General features: G+C 39.7%; 3 protein-coding genes and 1 non-coding gene across 15 annotated transcripts; 3 read left to right on the top strand and 1 right to left on the bottom strand.

The window, feature by feature from the left end:
- The first annotated feature begins 271 nt into the window (after positions 1-271).
- LOC117814824 (protein FAM180B) lies at positions 272-3,031 on the top strand. The gene is made up of 4 exons (XM_034686368.1): positions 272-455; positions 2,118-2,310; positions 2,471-2,526; positions 2,619-3,031. The coding sequence occupies exons 2-4, from the start codon at positions 2,238-2,240 to the stop codon at positions 2,964-2,966; spliced, it is 477 nt and encodes a 158-aa protein (XP_034542259.1). The 5' UTR covers positions 272-455; positions 2,118-2,237; the 3' UTR covers positions 2,967-3,031.
- A 57-nt stretch (positions 3,032-3,088) lies between these two features.
- ddb2 (damage-specific DNA binding protein 2) lies at positions 3,089-7,734 on the bottom strand. Of its 2 annotated transcripts, none has more exons than XM_034686365.1 (11): positions 7,536-7,734; positions 7,304-7,443; positions 7,109-7,221; positions 5,867-6,058; positions 5,268-5,434; positions 4,826-4,925; positions 4,512-4,689; positions 4,068-4,213; positions 3,754-3,909; positions 3,624-3,669; positions 3,089-3,503 (listed from the first exon to the last, which is right to left on the bottom strand). In XM_034686365.1, exons 2-11 carry the CDS (start codon positions 7,434-7,436, stop codon positions 3,175-3,177), a joined length of 1,560 nt encoding a protein of 519 aa, XP_034542256.1. In that variant the 5' UTR covers positions 7,437-7,443; positions 7,536-7,734; the 3' UTR covers positions 3,089-3,174. The 2 variants fall into 2 exon arrangements, with proteins under 2 accessions (XP_034542256.1, XP_034542257.1); XM_034686366.1 differs by lacking the exon at positions 5,268-5,434 and adding an exon at positions 5,619-5,764 and having other exon boundaries at positions 7,536-7,716.
- A 1,197-nt stretch (positions 7,735-8,931) lies between these two features.
- kif23 (kinesin family member 23) lies at positions 8,932-21,699 on the top strand. Of its 11 annotated transcripts, none has more exons than XM_034686354.1 (24): positions 8,932-9,083; positions 9,355-9,418; positions 9,549-9,677; positions 10,667-10,772; positions 10,905-11,041; positions 11,134-11,243; positions 11,321-11,491; positions 11,687-11,731; positions 13,079-13,191; positions 13,483-13,604; positions 13,699-13,801; positions 13,898-13,977; positions 14,084-14,203; positions 14,308-14,464; positions 15,520-15,681; positions 15,789-15,955; positions 16,055-16,228; positions 16,374-16,577; positions 16,800-17,153; positions 17,355-17,588; positions 18,899-18,987; positions 19,083-19,161; positions 19,371-19,441; positions 21,165-21,699. In XM_034686354.1, the coding sequence occupies exons 1-24, from the start codon at positions 9,070-9,072 to the stop codon at positions 21,178-21,180; spliced, it is 3,021 nt and encodes a 1,006-aa protein (XP_034542245.1). In that variant the 5' UTR covers positions 8,932-9,069; the 3' UTR covers positions 21,181-21,699. The 11 variants fall into 11 exon arrangements, with proteins under 11 accessions (XP_034542245.1, XP_034542247.1, XP_034542248.1 ...); XM_034686356.1 differs by having other exon boundaries at positions 8,933-9,083; positions 16,821-17,153; XM_034686357.1 differs by having other exon boundaries at positions 8,934-9,083; positions 14,308-14,458; positions 16,821-17,153.
- LOC117815152 lies at positions 13,252-13,348 on the top strand. The gene has a single exon (XR_004631730.1). It is a non-coding gene; the product is annotated as a Z30 small nucleolar RNA (small nucleolar RNA).
- Positions 21,700-22,317: the final 618 nt, after the last annotated feature.

Raw genomic sequence — 22,317 nt, 5'->3', positions numbered from 1 at the left:
ACCATTCCCTCCGTTTGTTCTTGTGGTTAATGAACACCCCTGTCACTGTGTCATTGTAACGTGTTACAAATTATGTTAAAAAAGAAACAGTCACCACACACCTCTACATTTTCCTCCTCCACTCGCCCCTGCACCATAGATAACATTCTGCTCTTCTCTCGTGACTGTGGATCTACTCTGGATCTGTATTTCATTCATTCATTAATCTATACATGTGATCACATAGGCAGACAGCATGCAAGGTAATTTGGAACAAACACTACAGCAAACTTAGATAATGTGACAAGTCCCCATGGAAAGAGACTCCTGCACGCTGCACAGTTATCATAATGAACCTGTGGGGAACAGCTGTGCAGGAAGGAAGAGGGGTCACTGGGGGAATCAGTCAAAGGGAAGCAGGTGTGCAGGGGCAGGACCTATGGGCAGGACACACACCACAGGGAACTGGTGGGCAGGTGAGGTACAGTCAGGCTAACACAACATAAAATAACATATGACCCAGACAAAACAAGAGAGGCATATGCAGATGTCATCACGGCAGCATCATAATCAGCTTTAAGTATTTCAACACACACTCGGAACAAAAGGCTGTGCATGGCTGAGACGTTAACACTATAACTTAGTGATTCGTGCAGGCTTCTAAGTAACTTGAATTCTCAACAGCCTATACACTTTTGGAGTCAATCAACTAGTCAATAATACTGATACGATTAAAATGTAAGTGCAAAAAAGTTCATAGAATTACGCGTAAACCTACGTGTTTTTGAAGGCTTTTATTTTGCGTTCACGTTCCTGTTTTTCAAGGCTTTTATTTTTTTGAAGGCTTTTATTTTTGTAACTTCCGGTATGGACTCCCGGTGTGGGTGTTATTGTTATTGCAACATTTTTAGCTTTGTAACTTCCGGTATGGACTTCCGGTATGGACTTCCGGTGTGGATGTTGTGGCGGCGCCATCTTGCCTGCAGTAGGGTACTCTTGCAAATGGGGGGTCGTTACATGTCTTCCAGAATTCTTTTTTTTATTTACCTAAAAACGAATATTTATTATTATTATTATTATTATTATTATTATTATTATTATTATTATTATTAATAATAATAATAATAATAATAATAATAATAGTAATTTCAGTGTTTATTTACCTTGTTTTCTCATGTTTATCTTCCTTTTTGTTTGTACTGTTAATTATTATTATTTTTGTATTTTTTGTATTTATTTATTTTGTCTTCTCTTTGTTGGTTTTGTGTTACTTATATATAATTTGTTAACTTGTGGTGAACAAAGAAATACTGAAACAAATAAAGAAGTTGAATGACAAAAGTTATCTAAAAATAGTACATTTTACCCATCATAGTAAAGAATATAGACAAAAATAGTATTTAACATTGAAATAAAACCTTGAAAATAGAAAATGTAATGAGTTTTCTGCCTTTCTTTGTTGCCAGATGACTCCTAAGTTTAGGGTTAGTGAACAGTTAATTATCAAAGCATCAGTAGCAGTAGGTTAATTCATAACGGCACAGGAAACACACATGCTCATATAGGTAGGCCAATTTTCTGCAGAGCAGCTAAATGAAGCCACATTAAATAACTTTGAGGTACAGTGGGGGTCGTGAGTCTTTGGCACCTATATTTTGGGGATCCCGGGCAGAAAAGTTTGGGAACCCCCGAGTTAGCCTATAATAGAATTAGTTAAATTACAGACTCCAGGGCATGATGTGGTAAAGATAATAACTTTGCCACAGAATTGAATGTGAATATCTATACTGACTGCATGGATTTTAAAGGTTATGTTGATCAATATCCTATCCAATTTAAAAAATTAAATTTCACAATAAATAAATGTTGAGAAGGATCTTTACCATTTGTTAGTTTAAATTGACCTTATGGATGTTTCCCTTTGGTATTGTTTTGCATAAATAAACTGGCAGCAATGTATAATTTATGCAATGGCCTAAATGTTTGTGTGATTGTTTTTAAATAAAGGCTAAAATGTTTGATGCTATTGTGGTCTGAATGTTCCAAGGTCTGTTTGGGATAAGAAGTCCCAAACTCTTTAAAATATTGAACCCTGCTCTGCAGCAGAGCTAACTTGGCTTTTGATCTTTTTTTCCAAGGAGGAAATATGCAAGGTATTCCGACTGAGTTGCTCCTTCCTGGACTCACAAAAGTGAGTGAGGGAAAAGAGAGACTGGAGGGATGATGTGCATGATCCAGACTTAATCACAGAGAGAAGAATGAACATGAAAATACAACTTATAACCTGCCTTCAGGTCATTTTGTTGCTTTGGTTTGATCAGGTGCTGCAAGGTAAGAAGATCTTTTAACAGCAATGACATTTTGGCATTGCAACATGTTACTACTGCATGCGCTGTTGAATTTGCGCTTTTAGTGAAGTAGACACATGCATCTGATTTGCATTGATTTATTTAAATAATATCACTTTAACATTTGGTATTTATTACTTTAGATGTTGCTGCAGACACACATCAAGCCCCAGTCTCTGATGCAAACCTGATGTTTGAGGTACTTTTCTTGTGTTAGATTTAACAGAAGTCTGCTTGCGTTTTTTCTTGCAGAATAAGAGACGAGTATTTCTTTGTCTATTATGTATGCAGATCTTGCTGAGTGGAGTAGAGCTTGACAGGGACAACAACATTGTCCTCCTCGATAAGGAGCTGGCATCGATGAGGCAGGGGCGAGCTTTCTTGTCTCAGATCAATGACAACATTCCCAGAAGTCTCAGCTCCATGAGGCAGATGGTGACCACATTTGAAGGTCCAAGGAAGAGGCCACTGACTCAGGATCAGTTTGAGAGTCTTGTCCTGAGCATGGTATACTCCGCCCACCGGTCCTTGCAAAAGGAGGGAGGAGAGGAGAGGGAGGCCTGGGGTGGAGTGCTCCTCCAGCTGGCTAATGTCACAGTTCATGAACTACGTGGAAGTAACCTCTTCAGTTATGACTGATACAAACACTGACATTCTGTGTGAGGTGAAGGTGTGAGTAATAAATCGCTTTCCTTAAATCCTCATGTAACGTGTATTAGTATTTGTGTGTGGGGTCAAAGGTTTGTTAAATAAGGTCTTAATCTCATTTAAAAAACGTTTTATTATTATAATACAGAAAACTGGTGAGAACATACCAGAGGTCCAGTGTTTAACTGGTTTACAAAGATTATCTAAAACAGTTTTGAACATTCAAACAATCCCTGATGTTTGAGAAACAAAAAACAGTAAACAGAACAAACACATTGTTGCATCTTTCACTTTTTCTGCATCTGTGCTTTTTTTGTTTGGTCTTGGTCTTGGTTTTGGTCTCTGAATCTTCAAGAGAAGCCAGCTTCTTTTTAAGCTTTGAATCCATAGCAGGAGCTCTTCTGTCCCTGCTAGAGCGCGGCTGACTCCTCCTCTGGCTTCTGACACCCTCCGCTGAACTTTCACTCTGCACTGTGTTCTCATCACTGATCAAGGACTCGTTTCTATCCCAGACCAGCACTGTTACACCTGCGGGTGGACATTTAAAAAGTTCAATGAGACAATTTGACTTCCTCGAACACATCTGGTTTAAGCTAACTTATCAGATAACAAAACATCTATCACAATGAAGTTCACTGAAGAACTTACCCATTCCAGATCCAAGCACATCACCCATTGGATTAAATTTATTGACCTGAAAATAAACGTTTATTAAGTTTAACTAGTACAGTTTCCATATCTTTCAATGTAGTAATGGTGTCTTTAAAAACAAACTCACAGTTTTAATCCCTGCAGCATTGGGATCTTGCAGCTGATAGACAAGCTCTGCTGTATTGGAATCAAAGATGTCGACAGTCCTCTCATCTCCAAGGCAAACCCGGTCATCGGGGTAACGGCCTGCCACAATGAGGTCATAGACAGGGTGCCACGTGGCCTGTAGAGGATTGGCAATGCAAAAAAAGTAAGCATTCAATGGTTTTAAACATGCTGACATGTGATGATGCATGTGTTTTGTTTTTTTGCTATCAAACTGAGTTGTGTTGTTAGCCCAGACATGATGTGTACATGTACATATCTGGAGTAGTAACAAACCTTAATGGGTGTGAGATGCTGAAACTGTCTGTGAGGATGCTGGATGATATGCTGAGGCTTTGACCAATCAGGTGACGAGTAGACTCGAATCTGGTCGTACTGGTCTGTGGTGAGCAGCTTGGTGCAGTCTAATGGGTTGAAATAGGCTAAGAGGAGAGGACATTTGTATTTTTATCAAATGAATCCAGATTTTCTCAACAATTTGTGTTCATAAACACTGGAGCACAAACTGAACTCCCTGTAGACTGATGTCTGTTGTTACAAATAAAGGGAGTTTTATATCAAATAAATTATGAAAGCTAAACAAAGTGGAAATTAATTCATCATTTATTTCATTTACATTGCCAATAGTCACAGAGCTTGCAAACTGACGGTTCAAATAAAATCAGTAGTTGGGGGAAAAATGTGAAGTTGAAACCTAATATTCAAGCATGAAATTGTTACCTGAGTTGACAGCTCTCTCGTGAGGCATGTCATGGAGGAAGCTCTTCTTGTCTTTGATGTTTCTTAGGTCCCAAAGCTTTACCGTGTGGTCGACTGAGGCCGTCGCCAACAACCAATCACAGCGAGAGTTGAACTCAGCATGGGTCACTTTGGCTTTGTGCAACTTTTCGCTAAAAATCTACAATGTCAAAACAGAACCAAGACATTCTGAATGAAGTGCACTGCTTCTGAATCAATTTAAAAAGACAGTACAGAGAGGAATGGAAGAACATGGGCGCTGGAATATTTCAGTTCATTGGGGAATGGACACATACCTTCTGTCCCTCCAGACTAAGCAGTGACAGCTGTCCCACATTGTCTCCTGTCACAAGCATCTGTCTGCTCACCGACACATCTACACAGCAGTACCAGAAACTGGAACAAACAGAGAAAAAAGTGAATACATCAAATATTACAGAGAGGAAGATGACAGAGAAATCAAACAAATCAAATAAATCTGCAAAACTATGACAAAAAATGGTAAATACTGTATATGTATTCCCTAGAACCTAAATGATTTCTCTGAAGGCTTCAAATCTCAGGCTTAAAAAGAAACATCAAATGATCCAGATCAGTTGTCTATGTCAGATTGTATTAAAAAAGCTTCCCCCTCATTTAATAAAAGCAGAAAATTTGGAGATATATGCATGAATTTCTTACTTTCCCACAACAGTAACAAGATCACAGCATATCTGGCCTGAGCATCAGTCTTCTCACCAAACATTGTGATGATCATGGCCACAGTCTTGAGTTCTGGACAGAAGTGTGGGCGTGTGGCCCTCAAAGCTCTGCATGGTCAAAGTTCCCTGACCAGAAGCCACATAGACTCTGGAAAGGTCCGTCGGGCAGAACTTCATCTCTCCGATAAAGTCTCCTGCTCCGCTCTGTGCACACAAACACAAAAGCAGGCCTATCATAGGGCAGCTGTTCGTGCTTCACTACCATGCAAACATTGAACTGTAAACCATCAGGAGCCACCTGGTGAGAAGACTGATGCTGGTCTGACCTACAATCCCTTTTCACTTTAGGTAAAAACCAAACAAACAAACAGCCATGTCTGAGTCTTACTTCAGTGTGTCTGTGCTGGCAAACACTGTGAGAGTTTTCCCACTGAAATCTCGCAGGGTTGTGGTACCCGCAATAGAGGAGGTGAACAGCTGAGTGGGATTTAACTGGTTAAACTTCATGTCTGTAACTGAGTCTCCAGCCCCCATCTACACAGAGAACCAATGACAATGTATTGTAGAGTAAAAATATAGATAGTTAGACCATCAACTGTGTGGTAAAACAATCCAGACTATCATGCAGAAACCCACCCCTTGTAAAAATGTTTTCTTTGTAGGTGCCTCATAGTCCCACAGGTAGATGTCGCCACCCTTGGATCCCACAGCCAGAGTGGTGGGGTGAGTTGGATGCCACTCCAGACAAGTGATCCTGCGATCAAAGGGGCTGGTGGCACCGTGGAAATGATAGGAAGACAGCGAGCGGACATAAGGCTCCTGAAGACACTGGAGGAGACGACAGGGTTAAATGTACAAGTGGCAACAACATCACACAAGACACATTACTGAGCTGATGACCTGACTTTGAAAATAAGGAAACAGGCTATCTGAAGTGAGGCATCAGGAATTATGTAAGCAGGTATGATTGTTATATGTCTTGTCCAGAAAGTTTTGAAAATTTTGAAAAATGTCCTTTTGCTGCATGATACTGCAAATTATAGCTTTGAACATATATTTTCTTTTTAAGTTCTTTAATATTTTATAAAAGCAGATGTTACCACTCTATTTAGTTATTTCTTTGAGTAAAAAATTATTTAGAGGAAAACAACATATACTCAAATGTTAGAATAAAGAAATGCTATTTATTCATGTGTAAATGCACACACTTCAGACCACCCCTTGATTAGTCAGTGCCCCAGTAGGGTTATCAAAGAAGCCTGGTCTTGTCTCGGTCTCGGACTGGGCGGACTCCGTATTTTATATCAAAACTGGTTGAGACCATCACCGATGCTCTCCGTGTCCCTGTCATTACTGTGATAAGAGAGAACCCTCCCCCCCTTTCTCAAACCTGTTACGGCCGACCTTATTGTTGCCGTTAATTGTATTTAAAGCAAACCTAAATAAAATAAACAGAAGTCTTTTATTTTAATTCTCATGATGATTTTTCATTTATATATATGGTCTTGGTCTTGTCTCGGTCTTGCCCTGCATTGGTCTTGGTCTTGACTCAGTCTTGTTCCCTAAATGTCTTGGTCTTGTCTTGGTCTCGGTGCACTCTGGTCACGGACATGTCTTGGTCTTGGTTACTGTGGTCTTGACTACAACACTAGGACACACTCCTGAACACAAGTGTCAGCTTATGTTGCCTATGAATCTTTTTACATCCTAATTAGATGAATTTATGTTTTTGCATATTAAAAATATATACAACATGCACACTTGCAGAGGATGGTGTACACTAGTGATGGACGATAAGAATTATTCCAACCTCACAGACACCTATAGCATCGTCTGTTATTGCACAGTGCTTCCTCCCTCTGAGAGCAGCAGTCTCACCTGTCTCATCTGTGAGTGCAGACTTTGGCCCAACGTGCTCTTGTAAATGTAGTGTAGGATGCTCCCGTGCCAGCTTCTCTTCTGTACTCCAGCAGACTTAACTGGGGGCGACCCTGTAAAACACGGCAATCAAACTCAGCTGTCATGACTTCCACATTGCATTTAAAGCGTCAACAAGCTGTCAAAGCTCCTCACCTTGTTTGGACGTCTCTCCATCTTTTATGGCTCGTAGCTTCTTGGAGAGAGTTAATGGGGCGTTCTGGTTAGTCCTCTTCTTCACTTTACTCTTTGATTCGAGTGCATCTGACTTCGTCGGTCTGTTTTTCATTGCTTCCCTAAAAAAATGGCGACTCAGTTAAACTCTTACAAGGGGACTGGAGTCGACACATAATCGTCTGCATCAATAAGGTAAAAGAAAGATGCCTACCTTTGATATACGGTGTTCAGTTCTGCAGTTTCAGAGCGCTCACTTCAGTGTTTGCATAACGCAGCAGTACACGTGAGTGTTAGTGGCTGAAAATGCCAATGTTTTGTAACCGGTGTGTTCGACACAGCAAGTGGACGGCAGGGGGAAGTGTTTTTCCACCAACACACTCAGCAGACAATTTATGTACCCTTTGTGAAAATGAAGTTGAGTCGACGAACCATGTTTTCTTCTCATGCCAAACTGTGACAACCTTCTGGTCTGATATCCATGAATGGTTAAAAGTAAAAATTAAATCCATTATAATTTCCCTTTCAATAAATGACATAACTTTCGGTTTGATATTAGAAAAAAAAAAGTGATGAAATCTGCTGTAACATAATCCTGTGCCACTAAAAATTCTTCATTCATAAAAACAGAACTGTGAAATATTCCCCCAAAATGTGTTGGTTTTCTAAATTAATTCCAAATATAACTAAAATCATTGAAAATAATGAAAGGAGCAAAAGCACTTAAAATATACGATTCCCTAAAATAATTCCTCACTGAACTGTAAAATTATTCCCTTTCCTTACTCAACTTATATCATATATTATTTTTGTCTGTACATATTAGTCATGCCTATTTGTTATTCTTTTGTGTTTATAGTTGCTGTTATTATTATTATTATTGTTATTAATGTTATTATTATTATTATTATTATTATTATTATTATTATTATTATTATTATTATTATTATTAAGTTTACCAAAGAACAATTCCTTGTGTGTTCAAGCATACCTGGCCAATAAAGCTGATTCTGAACTTATATTATTAGTTATTTCTATGTATGTATAGTTTTCTCATTTGCCTTAAATTAACAACTAAAGCTGTTTTGTTTCTGTGTCCTTACCATAGAATGTAAAAAACATCCTTAATGATTATCCTTAATGATTGTTTATGTATGATGCTCCTTCTGAATGTACCCATTGGTTATTATGTACATCTAAAATAAAGTAAAAAAAAAACCAAAAAACCTACGGACGCCATTTTTGGTGTTTTTATGTGACTACTACGAATTGACGTCAGATGGGTGAAAGGAATTTGTTTGGGCAAATTCAAAAAGTGCATTGGGAAAACACAGCCTATGAAGATTACATTTGAATCAGAATAGGTAACTAAAATCCATTTCTTTCATTAGAAATGATTAATTGTAATTGTCCCTCGTTATTTAAAAAAAAGGAAAGGATGTAATCGTCACCACGTCTACCATAGACGATCTATGACGCCTCCATGTTGCTATTTTTATTCATAATTTGTCTGTATTTTAAGTAAAATCAATCAGTATGTATGTATGTATCGTTTGGCTATGTATGATATGAACATATTTAGCATTTTTGTAGTTCCCATAGAAACCCGGAAGTCGGAAACACGTGATCAGTTGTTGTGAAATGTGATTGGCTGTTGCCGGTCCCTTTTGAACAGCGTCCTCTGATTCGATGCGGAGGGAAGTTCAAAATTTCAGGAACAGGAAAACTAAAAGGTGCAACGAGCTACAATGATACGACAAGCGTAAGTAGTGTTAAAATGTATATTTTGATACAAATTGAAGTACACCTACACGCCGATTATATTGGTGTTATACCATCTTGAAGTTTTAAGCTAACCATCTTTAGATGGAAACAAAACAAGGAGGGACTTGTTAGCTTAACCGTTAACCGTTAGCCGGGGGCTAAGAATCCGTCCAGTCCGTGGCTTTGTTAATTCATCGTGGCTCAATGTAAAGGCTGACACAAACAATGTAGCGACTGTACTCATGAACTGTGAACTTTATTTTTTCTAGGAAGGGTAAAACCCCCCGAAGGCCTCCAAAAAAGCCCTCCAGCAACCAGAAAGACCCAGTTGGAGTGAGTGTCATTTGAGATGATGATGAATTAGCCAGCAAATCAATTCTTTCCTTCGGCATGTTATATGAAAACGTCTGGAGGGGGGAATGAACATATTGTTGAGCATATTTGATTGATTTACTTTCCTCAGGTGTACTGCCGTGTACGACCCCTGGGTGCGGGGGATGAGGAATGCTGCATTGAGGTGATCAGCAGCTCCACCATCCAGCTGCACGCCCCTGAAGGCTTCAAAACAAATCGAAATGGAGAGTACAAAGAGGTAACACATCCAGTAACCCTTGTGTAGTGTTTGCAATTTCCCTTTATGATCAAAGCACCTATTGGGAAAATGATATATGAAAATATACATTATTATCATCAATCAGTAAATTTACTGTCCCCTAAAAATAACTCAACACACAGCCATTAATGTATAAACAACCAGCAACAAAAGTGAGTACACCCCTAAGTGAAAATGTCCAAATTGGGCCCAAAGTGTCTATTTTGTGTGGCCACCATTATTTTCCAGCACCTCCTTCCCCCTCTTGGGCATGGAGTTCACCAGAGCTTCACAGGTTGTTACTGGAATCCTCTTCCACTCCTCCATGACGACATCAAGGAGCTGGTGGATGTTCGAGACCTTGCGCTCCTCCACCTTCCATTTGAGGATGCCCCACAGATGCTCAATAGGGTTTAGGTCTGGAGACGTGCTTGGCCACTCTGTCACCTTCACCCTCAGCTTCTTTAGCAAGGCAGTGGCCGTCTTGGAGGTGTGTTTGGGGTCGATATCATTTTAGAATACTGCCCTGTGGCCCAGTTCCCGAAGGGAGGGGATCATGCTCTGCTTCAGTATGTCACAGTACATGTTGGCATTCATGGTTCCCTCAATGAACTGTAGCTCCCCAGTGCCGGCAGCACTTATGTAGCTCCAGACCATGACACTCCCACCACCATGCTTGACTGTAGGCAAGACACACTTGTCTTTGTACTCCTCACCTGGTTGCCGCATCCCACGCTTGACATCTTCTGAACCAAATAAGTTTATCTTGGTCTCATCAGACCACAAGACATGGTTCCAGTAATCCATGTACTTAGTCTGCTGTCTTTAGCAAACTGTTTGCGGGCTTTCTTGTGCATCAGCTTTAGAAGAAATGTGAGGGGTGTACTCACTTTTGTGAGATACTGTATGTTAACACAACATACAATGTCAACTTTCCACCATGTGAATTTTTCCATTAAATGCTCCAACTAATCTGTTTTGCTTCTTAGACCCAGTATTCCTTCAAAAAAGTATTTGGAGTGTCAGTGTCTCAGATCGAGCTGTTTGAGCACGTGGCCAAACCTCTTGTCGACGACCTCCTCCATGGAAAAAATGGTAAGACCACTGGCTAGCTCTGGAAGGATGCCACATTGATTATATTTTTAGGCTTTTGCTACTTAAAAAAGAGCTGATTTACACAGAGAGGTTATTCTATGATGTTGACTCTCTCTTCTCTGTTTATTGTAGGCCTGCTTTTTACCTATGGGGTCACAGGAAGCGGAAAGACCTTCACCATGACTGGCTCTCCAGGCCAGGGGGGTCTTCTTCCTCGCTCACTCAACATGATCTTTAAGAGCATAGGGCCTTACCAGGCTAAGAGATATGTAAGAGATTAAGGGAAGAGACGCATCTTTTGAAAAAATAATATTTAATCATGCTTTTAGATTTGTAATTAGATTCAACCCTCTTTTTTAAGGTTTTTAAGACGGATGACAAAAATGGTATGGAGGTCCAGAATGAAGTAGATGCTTTGCTGGAGCGCCAAAGGCGAGAAAACAACTTACCAGTTCAAAAGACTTCTTCCAGGTAAGTCTGTGTCCTGTGAGTTGTGACAGTGTAACTGTTACATCAAGATATATGACATTTTGCTTCTTTGATTTCAGACAAAAGTTCGATCCTGAAATTGCTGACATGATAAAGCAAGAGGAAGACTTTGAAGCAGATGGCATTGATGAGGACAGCAGCTACAGCATCTTTGTGTCCTACATAGAAATCTACAATAACTACATCTACGATCTACTGGAGGAAAATCAGGAAGATGCGATCAAACCAAAGTGAGTTCAGGAAACTTTCCACAAAACAATCCCACTGCACATTTTTAAATGTAAATTTGAAAGACATGTTTTAACAGTGTGTAATAGTCTGACAGATGTAGAAGTATAATATTTAAAGTGTAGTGGATTCCAGAGTTTTTTTTATGTTAGTCAGAGTAGCTGGAGGACAAAATTATGGTCTTTTCTTTTTACTAGGTGGAATGGTGGAGGCACACCAGTGCGCCAGAACACTGAGTTCATGTATGTGAACAGTGAATACTCGAACACCAAACATCAGATTAGTTTTCTATTTTTAGATGAACTTTGCCTCTTAGTCACAATCTAGATTATGAATGGATCCTCATCAATACTGGAGACATGTTCAAAAGGTGCATTTTGACCAAGAGTTCCGAGGTCTTTTAGCCACCAGAACTACTCTACCCTGAACTAAAAGGTTCTGTGCCCCCATTGTTGTCTGCGTTTCGACCACGGGCTGAAGTCCCAGGTAGATTGTGCAAATCAGGCTAGTGACGTATGGAGAAAAAAATGTATATTAAATAATCTTTTGAAATCTTAATAAATAGCTGAACTAGTATGCATTCCCAGGAACTCCCTCTGTGTTTCAACAACTGTGTTAACTCCACAAACACTGTTACCTTCAGCTGAAAGTCCCAGGACCTTTGAAAAGGTCAGGGGCTTTTCAGGGGGAGATTAACTACCCCTGAACTAAATTTAGACCCTGGTTCCTCTGATCTAAACACTTGTAATTCACCGGTAAAGTCCCTAGTTCCGGGGTAAAGTTCCTGCAGTCGAAAAACGCCTAAAGTTACTAAATGTTAAGGAAACTCATTTAACAAAATCACAAATTCGACAAAAGTTATGCATGACTTATGCTGGGTATAATTCTTTTGCTAATGTTGATATAAATTCTAAGTTTTAATGTAGATGCCAAATCATGGGGTGAAGCAAGAATGCCATGTCCATTTTAGTTTTTCTACTCGGGTGTAGCTATTTTTTTAGTATCAAATAATTGATCATAACAACAAAATAGTTAATGAGTAATGAAAAAAAAATTAGTAGCAGTCCCAAAGCAAGGGGGTGGAAGTGTTCAAAACCTATCAACTGTACAAGAAGTGTGCACGAACAAATTGCAGTCAAACGAAGGTTCAATTCAAATTCAAGAAAATAAATTGAGATGAAATAACAGGAGTTATGAATGGCTCCAGGCATTCATTACCAAAGTTTGGCACTCTATCTGTGCTACGGGCACATTGAATCAGGGCACAGACAAAATTGATGTTCATTACCCAGCTCTACCTGAGAATTGAACGACAGTTCACAGGCCTCACCAGCTACTGTCTCCAGTTTTGAGAGTATCTGTTTAGTCCTACAAATCATTACATCCCCTTGCTGATGCTTGTAGTCTTTGTCATGGCTATGCTCATGAATGTCCCTCGACCCGCTGTTTGTTGCTTTGCACTGCACCACATGATTGTTGACTTTCTAATCATTTTCCATGGCTGGTACCTTCCCCACCCCCACCTTTGGTACTAAATGTTGCATAAAAATTCACATCTACAGTATCTAACTGTTATTTTCTCGACGCAGACCACCTCAGTCTAAAATCCTCAGAGAGGATCATAACCACAACATGTATGTGGCAGGCTGTATGGAGGTGGAAGTGAAGTCTGCTGAGGAAGCGTTCCAAGTGTTCTGGAAAGGTAAGTTGTCAGATCTACATTTTAAAATCACAACAGAATAAAATAGAATAAAGAGAAACACTGCGATGATGATTGTAGATGTGACTGACCTGGTATTGCTGCCCCCCGGGTCTGCTCTGACCAGGAAATGACCTGTGTTAATCTTCTCTCTGAGCATGTCAGTAGGAGTTAAATTAATCTGTTTGGAGCTATGTGCCTATATAAGTAGTTAAACTTTCATAAGATGTGATTGTTAAGATGCTACCTATGAATAAGCATTGTTTGAAATTAGTTGCTTGTACTCTGTTTCAGGTCAGAAGAAGAGAAAGGTTGCAAACACTCGTCTGAACCGAGAGTCCAGTCGCTCCCACAGTGTGTTCATCATCAAACTGGCTCAGGCTCCTCTTGATGCAGATGGCGACAACATCCTCCAGGTTTGTTGTAGCTGACCAGATGGCTGCTGAATGATTAATTGTGATTAATTATAAGCACCAGTTTAAACAATAACTGTTTCACCCTATTTGTCAGGATAAAAACCAGGTGAGTGTGAGCCAGCTGTGCCTGGTGGACTTGGCAGGAAGTGAGCGCACTGGAAGGACAGGGGCAGAAGGCACCCGTATCCGCGAAGCAGGTTGGTTGAGCAACTATTTTTTTTCCTTTCCCTCTCCCTCTGTTAATGAAGTTCCTGTGATATTAACCCTTATAAAACCTTATTATTAACTTGCAGGTAACATCAACCAGTCCTTGCTGAATCTGCGGACGTGCATTGAGATACTTCGAGAGAACCAGATGTGTGGTACAAACAGGGTAGGACTAACTAAACTGTAAACCTCCTACATACTGTATGTGTGATAAGAACAGTGCATTTATTCATGTCCGATGTTTGTGTAGTAATGTTACTTCTCTCTTTTAGATGGTTCCCTACAGAGACTCCAAAGTAACTCATCTGTTCAAAAACTATTTTGACGGAGAGGGAAAAGTCCGAATGGTTGTCTGTGTTAATCCCAAGGCAGACGACTACGAGGAAACATTGGTAAGTTCATTCAGCAGCTCTCTCAGGTCCATTACATAGTTTGAACTAAAATGTTCACTGCTTTTCTGTATCTGACACACAAGGTTTGTGTTCTGTTTTTCCAGCTGGTGATGAGGTTTGCCGAGATGACCCAGGAGGTGGAGGTGGCTCGGCCAGTGGACAGGCCCATCTGTGGCTTCACACCGGGCCGCCGTCAAAGAAACCAGGCCTTCAAAGAGGAGCTGACTCGCAAGCTGGAGGAGCGTGGTCCAACAGGTAGGGGTGAGTTATGCAGTGTGTAAGCCAATTTTGCTAAAAGAGTCTTAATGTCTGACTAAATTGAACATAAAGCTGATTTTTGTAGGGACTCCTGTGTATAAGACATTTTAAATATACTGTTCTAGTGATAATAAAAACAAGCAATAAAATAGGAGACACAATTTAAACATTTAGTTACATCAATTACATAAACATGTCAAACCAAAACCCATTGGGATTGTACACTTTTATTGCACTGGTTCATGGAATTTTTTACCAAGAAGTCTCATTGAGATAAAAAAAAAATACTCTTTTTCAAGAGACCTGGCCAAGGCAGCAACCTTACAGCCTTTCCAAATATTTTCAAATACACTGCCTTTCAAGTAAAACAACCCCATGCCTCACATTCTTTATGATAATCTTAAATTTGTTCAGTGGTATTAATAAGATAAGATAAAATAGTCCTTTATTCATCCCACAATCAGGGACATTTAAGTGTCACAGCAGCAAAGTAGACAGTGCAAAAGAGTATAAAGCAAACAAGAGCCTATAAAATATCAATTATTAAAAAGTTATTAGCAATTAAATTAAAGAGGTAAAAAATAAACATATCTTACAACATATATATATATATATTATTAGTTATAGAGTCTGACCACTGCAGGAAGAAAAGACCTGCAGTATCTCTCCGTGAGACACCGCTGGTGAAGTCTCCTGGAGGGGGTGTGGCGTGTTGTCCATCAGAGAAGATAGCTTTGCTATCATCCTCGTGTCAGCTACCACCTCCACAGGGTCCAGTGGGCAGCCCAGGACAGAGCTGGCCTTCTTCACCAGTCTGTTCAGCTTCTTCCTGTCAGCAGCAGAGATGCTGTTTATGTAATGTGGCCAGTTTGACCTGTTTTTGCAGATTATCCCACGTCCAACGTGGAATTACATTTTTCCTTTACCCTTTAAGCTGTTAACCCCCCCCCCCCCCCCCCCCATTTAGTCATGTATATGCACTCTTGTCAATCCTGCTGGAGTATCGCAGAAAAAAAAGAGTTTCGAGTTGTGCTGACTGACTTTTTCTGTTTCCATAGATGTGCCAACTATCATAAGCCACTTGGTGCACAGCCTCCCACCTCTACCATCCTGTGAGCTGACTGACCCTCACGATGACATCACCCTGCCCAGACTGATCGAATCTCTGCAGAACAGACAAAGGATCAGGCAGATAATGATCGACGAGTACAATCAAACAGGTGTCCACTCACATTTTAGCTCCTTTCAGTTTAGAAGGAAATCAGAAAGTGGAAGAGTTTGACTGTTCATCTTCACTTACACAGTCTCTACTTTCATGTTATTTTAGCCAACACGATGAGGACTATGCTTCAAGAACTGGACAGTAATCTCATTTCCAACGACAATTTTATTCATGAACAAAATGGGAAGCTGATGGAAAAGGACAAAATCATCCAGAACAACAAGGCAGAGATTGAGCGCTTAGAAAAGAGAACCAAAATGCAGGAACACAAGGTGAGAGACACAGAACCATCAGCATCATTCAGATTGCTTCTTTGTCTATACAGTATGTTGCTCAGTGTCTTGATTGTCCCGTTTGGGGTTCTGTTCCAGATCGACATCCTGCAAAAAACAACTAAAATCTATGAGGACGACAAGCGTTTACTGCAGCAGGAGCTGGGAACTCGAGACCAGAGGCTGCATAAAGAGCAGTCAGAGAAGAGGCGCATGGAGCAGCGCATGCACGGCGTGGTCTCAGACACGCAGCACAAGTGGGAAAAAGAATGTGTGAGTAACCGCAATTAAGACACCGATTTTGGCTCGGGTAGTATTCAACAGCATGTTTAAGGCATGGTTGTTAAATATATTATTTCCCAGTGATCAGTGTCAACAAACTGATCTTTCACATACACGTTCTTTTCTGGCTGTGCAGGACAGACGCGTTAATGCCATGCAGCTGCAGATGCAGAACAAGCTCTGGGTGAAAGACGAGAAGCTGAAGCAGCTAAAGGCCATCGTGACAGAGAGCAAGACTCCTGGTCGCCCTGATCCTCCGCCACGTCAGACACAACCACAACGGCCTTCCAGAGAGGAACGACTTCCTGCAAAGAGATCCGCCTCCCCCTCTCCTGTCCCTGTATGTTGTTGACTGTATGCTACTACAGCCTCTGCCCTGCTGATTATTCATTTGTCTCTTCCTTAATATAGTAAACCTACCATCCGTACACACTCAGTATTCTGATGTTAGACAATGTTTGTCCAATGTAACAAATTGTTCTCTAATCCTGTTCCATCAGCGGTATTGGTTCCATTTAATTATTTTTATTTCTTTCTACTGTCTAATCATGCATGTTTGCAGTCCTTTACCATTTCTCCCCAGTGCCCTGTTGATTGTCCACATGCCAGCCCAATACCAGTGCCAGTGCCAGGGCCAGTCATTGCCACTAGAGTTGAGGAGGTTCACATGAATCCTGTCCAAAGCAGCAGCATTAGTAGCTCTTGGTCTGTTGCTAGCTGTATCTCTTCATGGGAGCAGCGGCAGGCCCAGGACAGCAGGCAGGGCCATCAATCTCCCTGTACACCCATGAGAACCCAGTCTCCTGCAGGCCCCTCAACAAGCCGGGCCAGGAGGAGAGCTGTGTGTTTTGGTAGAGAGGAGGAAGAGGCCAGATCCCCAGCAATTGATCTAGACATAACTGAGAGAAGCTACATGGTCAGTGATTTAGCTCCAGGGAGCAGCACAAGTTTAATTTGAAGTGGCTTTTTAGTCTTGAGTGTAGTGCAGATTTTTGTCCTTCTGCTGTTTAGGGAAGTATGATGGTTCTTCCAAAGTTACTGACACCTACTTCTTTGAGTGTTTGAAGTAATCCTTGGACCCTAGCTTTAAAAAATCTCTCCATTTCTATTCTAACAGACAACGACCCCTGTGCGGCCGCTACACCGGCGCTCCCGCTCTGCTGGCGGGGAGAAGTGGGTGGACCATAAGCCCTCCTCCAGCTTGGACTTGGGTACAGTGTTGCAGCCTGTCATTCCCAATGCTATCCAGGTGTCTGCACCCAGTGAGAAGGCCCTGTCTAAGTGTGACAGATATGTGCTCACACACCAAGAGGTCGCCTCTGATGGCGAGATAGAGACCAAACTTATTAAGGTAATGAACACAAGAGGAAACTCAACACATGGTTATAATAGACAAAAATCAGAAAGCAAAATCTTTTCCTAGAATCCATTTGGTGTCACCTCCTTGCTTTTCTGTTTCTGGGTTTTTGTTGTAACAAATCAGTCGTGAGTGAGGTATCCATCACTGCATCTTCTGCAGTGTGTAATTGATGCCATGTGTATGTTTGATCACATCAGTGTTTGAGTCTTAATCTCATTTTAGTTACATGATTTAATAGTCCAGATTGCTATGTGCAATCATGCTGTTTTGGGGTTCTGCAAAAGAAAGGTGCTACACAACAACTCTTCATCTGACGAGAAAGTTTGACTTGTACTTTTTGGAACCTACACTCAAAATCGCCTCAGGGAACAGGGGTTTTTATCTTTAAAATGCACTTATAAGTAGGTACATATAACCTTGCTCCTTTTAAGTTGGTAATTACTCCTTAAGAACAGGTCATCTCTCTTTTCTAATACACTTTTGAAATGAATAAGAGACCTTGTACAAAGTAAATGTTCTCACAATTGCAGCTTATGTTTTTAGACAATCTCATGCCTCAAATTTTAACCGCCATTCAACCCTTGAAGGTGGTTACAGATGTAATTACGGTATACAAGAGCAAGTTTAACATTTACAGTAAAAAGAGTTCAAGTAAACTGATAAAAAAGTGACTCAACTGTGAAGGAGTCAAAGATTTCATGACAACCCAAACACCCACCAAACCACAGGAGAGCTCTGGGAGTGAATAAGACACTGTAGGAGAACTTTGTAACATTACTCACCTGATTCACTGTCGGCATTACAAATTCTCTCACAGCTCTTCCAGGAGGACTAGAAGGGGTATGTTTGATGACACAATATGGCGTCTGGGAAAGTGGTTAAAAACATCTCTTCAAAAGCCTTCCAGTTTGTCTGAGCCAGAGCACCTGCAGATTTGTTTTAGTGATTCATGCGCTCCCTGACATTATCACAGCTGGGATAGACTCTGGGATCATTTTAAAACCATCTCTTTACATTTTTTTGCTCTTCACTGCTTTAAGTTTGGTTTCAGGTGTATATTTTGGGTCTGGGATGAAGTCATTAAGAACTAACAATGATCCTTTAGCGTTATTGATTTGAAGCAAACTACTATAAAATTCAAAATTCATTCTCAGACATTTATTAATTTATTAATTGATATAGTTACACAAAGTATCTGAACATATCTTTGAAGGAATTTAGGCCCCCTCTCTACCACTCCTTGTAATGTTCCTGTTTATTAATGTTGGTTATTTCCTCACACTTGTATTTTTCCCCCTCAGGGTGAGGTGATTAGAACCAGAGGAGGAGGGCAGTCTGTCCAGTTTACAGACATTGAGACACTGAAACAGGAGCTCACTACAGTCCCTGGGTAACAGCCAATGACAAGTTTTTAGCTGCACATTGGCCAGAAGTTATTGTGGTGTTCTAACTTTCCCTCTTATTATTCTACATTTGTGTCTGAAGCCGCAAAAGAAAATCCTCAGAGGGGAAACCTGCTAATGGAGCTCCAACGGATGGAGCGTGGACTGATGTGGAAACAAGGGTAGGATGACAACATTGATTAATTTACAACTTACTACTATAAGGGTATATTGTTGCTTTATAGTAAAGTCTCTGTCAATGCCTGTGAAATGTTTATCTTTATTGTACTGTCGCTGATGCATCTTTTTTGTCGCATCATGATTCAGATTATTACTAGATAAATACTTCCGATAATGTTTTTAAGGCCTGTGTATGTCTTTTTGTGTGCAGTGCTCAGTAGCTGTGGAGATGAAAGCTGGATCAAAGATGGGTCCTGGCTATGAGCATCATGGGATTACCAAGTAAGCTGCTATTATTTACAGATCACATTAAGGAAGAACATTAACTGCAGTACAATGGGCCTCATTCACTAATAAATGCATAGAAATGTTCGTACTCTGTGCATAAAATAAGTGCATACGCAAAATCAACGTCAGATTCATAACAGGTGCGTACCAGCCAATTGTGTTCTCAGACGGAGTCTTGAGGAAATGCTACATTCAAATTCATGCTAGTTTTCCGCGACTACCAACCCTAGCTTTAAAGCTCCTGCCTCCAAACGCATCCCCACAGTGCTGTTGTTTAAAATGAATGTCTTCAAGCAAATAAAAAAAAATGTATTAAGGCTTCAATAGGCTCCAACTAATAAGATAAGATAAGATATTACTTTATTGATCCCCCGGGGGGGAATTCAGTTGTTACAGCAACCCAGACATAAGTACAATCAAGAAGAAGTTTCAGTAAGTAAAATAAAAAAAATAAAAAAATAATAATACAATTTAGATATATGCAATGTTACAAATGGAATTTAGATTAAATAGCAGTATATCAACTGGTTTTGGCAACCGATGCGCTAATTCATGGCACTGTTTGTGGGAGTGATCAACATGTTTTTTTTAATGTGTACATTGTCGTCATATTTTTAATTGTAAACCAAGTATTTAATTTAAGATTCAACATTCTAAGTATTGATAAGGGTTAAAAGGTGTAAATTTCAAGGTTATGTAATATATTTAGTCAATTCACCGTTTTTATTATTGAATTCTATTAAAGGCTTTTTTCTTTTACTGAAAGTAGTTTGATTTGATTTGACTTGATTTGATGACTTTATTTCGAACATGTAAAAGTAAAAATCCAAAAAAGCATACAAGTAGAAAAGAAGAAAGAGTCATACAAACATACAAGAAAAAAAAAAAAGAAACAGTTATACAAAAGAAACAAAATCAATATTAGCAAGCAGTGAAACAATTTACTTTACATGTGTGAAAAGGAGTAGGAAGAAGTTAAAACTTATCTAATCCTACCCCTCTATTCACTATTATCTGCCATTATACTAGTGCACTCCCACAAGTCAAATCTTCATATATTATCTTTATATTTCCACCGACAAACAAAAGTAAACCCCTTGTGATTATCAACACTTGTCTTCCTCCTTGTACCTCACGAAAATCATTTCTTTAAACCTCTTCTTGAACTGGATTATGTTCTAACATTGCTGTAGCTCCATATTGAGACTGTTCCACAGTTTTACACCACAGATTGAAATACAAAAACTTTTCCTTGTGGTCCAAACACTCATCATCTTTAATCTTAACTTCCCTCTTAAGTTATAACCCCCCTCTCTTTCAAAGAACAATCTTTGAATATTTCCTGGAAGGAGATTTTCCTTGCCTTACACACAATTTGTGCAGTTTTAAAATCTACGAGGTCAAATAATTTCAATATTTTTGATTTGAGGAACAATGAATTTGTGTGTTGTGTTTAAATGTGTCATGCATTTAGTTAAAAGAGTATGTGTTTACATTTTCTGAGAAAGTTGGTCTTCATCATTTGTGTGTACGCATGGTCTGAATGAGTCGTAGTTTTGTTCGCAGTGTAAGAATAAATTAAAGTAAGAATATATTGATGAATTCCAGATTTGTTCTTCTAACGTCCGTACGCACGGTTTAAGCACATATTCGTGTGTATGCACTGTTAGTGAATGAGGCCCAATGTGCTTAAATGTACTCTCTTCTTCTGTTACAGACGCAGAAAACCCTAAATGCAGCGGACACTCCGTCTGCCCTCACCTGGCTGTTGTGCAATAGTCTGAACTCTTTTTATATTTAGCTCTCGTGATGATATTTAAACCTTCTCCATGCTTTTTATATATGCAAACATGTTATACATGGGTTACCAAAGCTTTTTTGTAAACTATATTTTATATGTTTGTTATGGAACCAATAGAGGAAAAAAAAGTGTTGTTTGATTCAGTTAAAGATGGCAGCAAACATGTAGTCTGCTGCTGAAAAGAGTGTTTGCACATTTGTGTGTAAGGTAGTCACATTTGTTACTTGGCACATTAGGAGAGATAGTGAAGCTGCCACAACACTGATTTTTGTTGGCTGTGTCATGTTTTTCTCCTCTTGAATGGTTAAATATGGAGCTGCAAGTAGAGTTTGAATGATTATCTGGTTCTCTGTGAATGTCTTTCTCCATATGATGATGTTTCCATCACTGCAAAATATGATCTCTCCTGTCATAGTAGTACACTGAGGAATAAAATTCCTTTGTTGCATCAGTTTGTTGTGCTTATAGACAACTTAATCTCAGTGCAGTGCATCAAAGTTTCCAATAACTTACTATTGTTATAATAGTGTCAGACCACTAGATGGGAGCACAGGACAGCAGAAAAATCTTTCACTGACTTTGGATTGGTCTGCAGGAACACCAAGAAGCCATAGGCATCCTAATTCAGCTCTAAGACAGCACCCATCATACTACACTCATCTGTTCACATGTTACCAAGACCACAATTACTTCCATAATAAATCACTAAACACAAACAGATATCAGGTATCATCTGCGATAAGTTGTAGTTTCTTTGCGGTTGTTTATGAACTCAGGTGCAGCTTTAAAAATAATCAATCACCACTCCTTTGCACCCAGCAGAATAGTTGACAGGCCTTTAAGGACAAACTGAACAATTCAGAAAAAAATGTTTGGAAAAAGATTTAATGCTGAGTTAGAGCTCTGGGCCGTCCTGTGCCAAGAGTGTAGCAATACTCTCAGTCATATAAACAAAGTCTGCTTTCAATTACTTTGCAGAAATTGCTTTTCTGAGCTCACGCTTGATTAGATATTCATTATGTTAAACAAGACACCTTGTATATAAATCCATATTAAATTAGTCTGGTTG

The sequence above is a fragment of the Notolabrus celidotus genome, chromosome 6 (assembly GCF_009762535.1).
Source record: "Notolabrus celidotus isolate fNotCel1 chromosome 6, fNotCel1.pri, whole genome shotgun sequence".
NCBI classification, from domain to species: Eukaryota; Metazoa; Chordata; class Actinopteri; order Labriformes; family Labridae; genus Notolabrus; species Notolabrus celidotus.
This window is presented reverse-complemented; position numbering and strand designations above follow the sequence as displayed.